At 38.1% G+C, this 5,382-nt stretch overlaps 1 protein-coding gene across 2 annotated transcripts in view; it reads left to right on the top strand.

The window, feature by feature from the left end:
• saga (S-antigen; retina and pineal gland (arrestin) a) overlaps positions 1-5,382 on the top strand; it is a 45,544-nt gene continuing 40,162 nt past the window's right edge. Inside the window, exons 1-2 of one of the 2 annotated variants that reach the window (XM_016467831.1) lie at positions 1-254; positions 562-622. In XM_016467831.1, the coding sequence (XP_016323317.1) occupies positions 575-622 (48 nt within the window). In that variant the 5' untranslated portion in view covers positions 1-254; positions 562-574. The remainder of the gene's footprint in view (positions 255-561; positions 623-5,382) is intronic. The other variant, XM_016467830.1, reaches the window with a different exon arrangement.

The following is a 5,382-nucleotide window of genomic DNA, read 5'->3' on the forward strand; positions in this document are numbered from 1 at the left end:
GTGCTGACCAAGGGAACCAACCCAATCCGCTCAGGCAGGTATAGCACCTGCATTAAGCATGGCTAGGTATCTGTTTGTATCCATCTGTCTATTTGGGAAATCTGGAGAATGGGTGAAGGGGATTTTAGCTATAACCCTGCTAACCTGATTAGTTGGGCAATACACATCCTGGGTACAAATACCAGCTCCTCCCCACTGCTCTTTCTATCCTCAAGCTTCAGACCTCACATATTATTCGAAATCATCACTATCAGGTATGAAATTCATAATGGGTGTAGAATTTAAAGGACCCACTGGTGGGTGTTATTTGGGACATAGGGTATAACAATGAGTGATTTAGATTTTATGTCACCGTTATGTATATTGGAAAGTCTTGATTAAGACTGCAGGTTTACTAGATGATATATGAAGAACATTATTGTAAAGTATAGCTTGAAGGACTTTTTATGTAATAAAAGCCAGTGATTAACATGCAATGATTGTTGAAGTTAGGTTTATATTACAAAATGGTATTACATTATTTAAGCATTCATCTTTTACTTTTTTATTATTGTGTTCAAGTTTCTAAACAACTATGAGCCCAAAACATATCGTCTTCAAGAAAATATCCAAGGACAAGTCGGTAAGTTAACATAACTACACAGGTGGATATATATATATAGTACATTAATATAGTAATTTAAAAAAGAAAATATCTGCCTTTTCTTCTTTTCTTCAAATGGTCATTGAAACAAGGACCTTAAATATTCATAGTCAACATCAGGAAGATGAACTAATTACTAGCCGCTTTATTCTCTGTTCATTTTCTGTAAAGTTTTTGCAAACCTGTTACCAAATTTGAGTTATGCGTAAATAGAGTTTATACCCTGATTTGTATGATTTAATGATTTTGAAGCAATAACAATTAAATACAATTGAATAGACCAAATTTGAAAAGTATATTTCAAAAGAAAAAAAAAAAAAACAGTTAAAGATGCTCCCTAGGCATTGCTAGCTTGGGACCTTTGTTGGTTTGTAGTTTAATAAACTACAAAAATAGATTAAAGGAAAAAAAAAAGTTTGTTTGTTTGTTTCATTTTTGTTATAGTAACATGAATAATAAGCTTTTACAAATTAGTTAATGTGATGATTTGAGAAAAAAGAGAGAAAATGAAAATAATTTATTCAGTTGTTTTTCTTCGGCAGAAAAGGTCCAAATGTTAAATCTTGTTTGTTACAATTTAAAGTAGTGCTGTCAAAAGATTAATCGCGATTAAGCGCATCCAAAATAAAAGTTTTTGTGTGCATAATATATGTGTGTACTGTGTATATTTATTATATATATATATAAATACACACGCATGCATGTGTATATTTAAGAATTTTTATGTTTTTATATTAAATATTTATATATAATATAAATTATATGAATATATATATATGCATGTAAATACATGTAAATATTTTCAAAATATATACTGTATGTGTGTGTATTTATATATACATAATAAATATACACAGTACACACGTGTATATTAAGTAAACAAAAACTTTTATTTTGGATGTGATTAATCGTGATTAATCGTTTGACAGCCTTAATTTAAAGGAATGTTAAGTTGGTCAAGCAAGCACGTTTGAGCTTCCATTACTTTCGTTATATAACCATATTTATTATGGTTATACTAAATTAAAATGTGACCATGTCTCTACAGACAACTTGTATGAAACTCCTTGATTCATATGGATTTATTTTACAATGTCTTTATGATTTTTTTTTCTTAAAGTTAAAGTTTTATCTGAATGCACTTGCAATGAGAGGACAGAAATCTCTCAGGTTTCGTTAAAAATATCCTCATCAAAGACGAGCGAATGTATTATTGGTTTAGAACAACATGAAGGTAAGTAAACGATGACACAATTTTCATTTTTGATTGAACTAATAATTTCAAGGGAGTTAACAAAGCAGACATCCAATGGACACAAGAAGCATTGATGTGTTCTTGTCTTTTATATCATTCTTAACGTCCTCACAGAACTCCAAATTAATAAAAGCATTCACATCATCACATAACTGTTTATAACATGTAAACTAAACTTTATGAAACCTCCAACTTTCATCCTGTAATTCTGACAATTCCAACATGGCGTGAACACACCGCTATTTTGTCATTTCTGAACCATTTGTGATCCTGAGTGGTGCATTCTCCAGACTCACTTTACTAATATTATATATATATATATATATATATATATATATTTTTTTTTTTGTTGTTTTTGTTTTTGTTTTTGTTTTGTTAAGTTCCTAATTTAACCAATTTAAACCTTAAATATGTTTTGCTGTGACATGTCTTCACTGCGTAATTTCCTTAAATAGTATGAACTTTGATGTTACTACCAAGATAACATTCTGATGAAAAAAAATGTGGCAGTGACATACAGGTGTGCTGTGCCTTAATGTAGGGTGTTCCATATGGTCACAAATGATATGTAATACCCAGCACCAGTCCTGACTTAGAGTGCTCTGCCCTTCAGTAGGACATATGATGCTCGTTTTCGGGTGTAAACAGGTTCCTAGAATGCTAATTCAACAGTTTGAGTCAATCATTTAGCATGAAATATCAATTAGACAAAAAGAATCAGACACTAGAATTGATTAACAGAGTTAGCTTTGATACAAGGATTTGACTCTTTTAAGCCCGAGACACACTGCACGAGTTTAGCAATCCTATAAGATCATTGCATATCACACTGTGCGACATGGATCTAATAAACATGGATAGCCTTCGACGTGCATGTAGACTGCATGATGTTGACACCTATTGACTCGTTGGCTATGATGCACGTTACTATAGAAGAATAAAACATTATCAGCATGCGCTAGTGGTAAACAAAGCATTAAGCCCGAAACACATGGTTTTCAGCTGTCCCAGACGAAAGATTGGCATCTTGAAACAATCACGGCGATTGTCATCGTGGCCCCTAATCGGGTTGTGTCATACCGTGAGAGAGGTTCAAAGACGACCATTGTCACGGTCTTGCGACCTAAGGCAGTTCATCACTGAATTCAGTGATGTCATCGTCCTGCTCAGTTCAGTTTAAATATTATCTGTGCAATCAAGCCGACGATATCGCTGAAAATGAAGTGTCCTCAACTAAGCAAGCCAGAGGCGACAGTGGCAAGGAACCAAAACTCCATCGGTGACAGAATGGAGAAAAAACCTTGGGAGAAACCAGGCTCAGTTGGGGGGCCAGTTCTCCTCTGGCCAGATGAACTAGCAGGTTGATCCATGCTGCAGCAAAGTTAAATTGTGCAGAGGGCTCATCTGGTTCCGTGGTCTTGTCCCGATGGCCGTCTAGGAGACAAGGTATTCACTGGAGATCCGTCTCTGGGGCTCATCTAGTTGTCCTGGTCTCCGCTGAAATTCAGGGCTGTAGAGGTCATCTCTAGGAGCTGATCCACCATCTGGGCTGGATATGGACTGGATCTGGTGGCTACGGTGACCTAATTAATGCAGCCTAACAATCCTTTAATGGATTTGAGTAATAGAAATGTGTAAGTGTGTTATGTGTAAACCAGATTAAAGAGATGGGTCTTTAATCTAGATTTAAACTGACAACGTGTGTCTGCCTCCCGAACAGTGTTAGGTAGATTATTCCAGAGTTTGGGTGAGAAATAGGAAAAGGATATGCCGCCCACAGTTGATTTTGATATTCTAGGTCTTATCAAATTGCCAGAGTTTTGAGAGCGCAGCGGACGTGGAGGACTATAATACGATAAGAGCTTGCTCAAGTACTGAGGTGCTAAACCATTCAGGGCTTTATAGGTAATTAACAGGATTTTAAAATCTATGCAATGTTTAATAGGGAGCCAGTGCAGTGTTGACAGAACCGGGCTAATATGGTCATAATTCCTGGTTCTAGTAAGAACTCTAGCTGCTGCATTTTGGACCAGCTGGAGTTTGTTTATTAAGCGTGCAGAACAACCACCCAATAAAGCATTACAATAATCTAACCTTGAGGTCATGAACGCATGAATTAACGTTTCTGAATTTGACATAGAGAGTATAGGTCGCAATTTGGATATATTTTTGAGATGGAAAAATGCAGTTTTACAAATGCTAGAAATGTGGCTTTCGAAGGAAAGATTGCTATCAAATAGCACACCTAAGTTCCTAACTGATGATGAAGAATTGACAGAGCAGTCATAAAGCGTAAGACAGTGTTCTAGGTTATTACATGTGGAGGTTTTAGGTCAGATAATTAACACCTGTTTTTTCAGAATTTACCAGTAAGAAATTACTCGTCATCCAGTTTTTAATATCGACTATGCATTCCGTTAGTTTTTCAAATTGGTATGTTTTGCCGGGCCGCAAAGAAATATAGAGCTGAGTGTCATCAACATAACAGTGAAAGCTAACTCCATGTTTCCTGATGATATCTCCCAAGGGTAACATGTAAAGCGTGAAAAGCAACGGTTCTAGTACTGAGCCTTGAGGTACTCCATACTGCTCTTGTGAACGATATGATACCTCTTCATTCACTGCTACGAACTGATGGCGGTCACTTCCCCGGAGGAGGACCGGGTGGAGAATCTGGAAAATCTCGACGAGAGAGCGGTTTTCTCTGTCCCTGGGTCCCGGGAGGGTACGAAGAGTCGTGGACGGACCAACACTGGACCACGCTCATCCTCCTCCTTCGCCAGCTGGCAGTAGCGGGCGGTTCGAGAGAGTCAACGAAGGCCCTACTCACGCACCCTCTGCCAAACTGTGGAACCAGGTAAGCATTGCACCGCACACTCAGACCCCTCTTCGGTCTGCTCACAAGCCGCCCGAGTTGGGTCCCTGCATTCCACCTGGCTGCCCCACTGCGGGTACGGCGGTGGTTCCGCTGGTCTCTGGGTGCCTTGCTAGCGCTACCCAACCTGACTCGTTGGCTTCTGCGGACCATCAGCCTCGGCTGTGCGATTCAGTTCACCCGGCATCCCCCCAAGTTCAGTGGCATCTGCTTCACGACAGTGAAGGCAGCCGATACTCCTGTCTTACGTGCGGAGATCGCAGTCTTACTGGCGAAGGATGCGATAGAGCCGGTCCCTCCAGCCGATATGACAGATAATAAGAGCAGGTCCTCACAGATACCATTTTTCTTTAAGAAGGAATATAATTGTGAGTATACTACCTTTTCTAGTATCTTTGACAGAAAAGGGAGATTCGAGGTCTGTAATTAACTAGATCTTTGGGGTCAAGTTGTGGTTTTTTAATGAGAGGCTTAATAACAGCCAATTTGAAGGTTTTGGGGACATATCCTAATGACAATGATGAATTAATAAAAGTCAGAAGAGGATCTATGACTTCTGGAAGCACTTCTTTTAGGAGCTTAGATGGAATAGGGTCTAACATACATGTT

This window comes from Sinocyclocheilus anshuiensis, unplaced genomic scaffold (genome assembly GCF_001515605.1).
Source record: "Sinocyclocheilus anshuiensis isolate Anshui unplaced genomic scaffold, SAMN03320099.WGS_v1.1 scaffold1009, whole genome shotgun sequence".
Taxonomy (NCBI): domain Eukaryota; kingdom Metazoa; phylum Chordata; class Actinopteri; order Cypriniformes; family Cyprinidae; genus Sinocyclocheilus; species Sinocyclocheilus anshuiensis.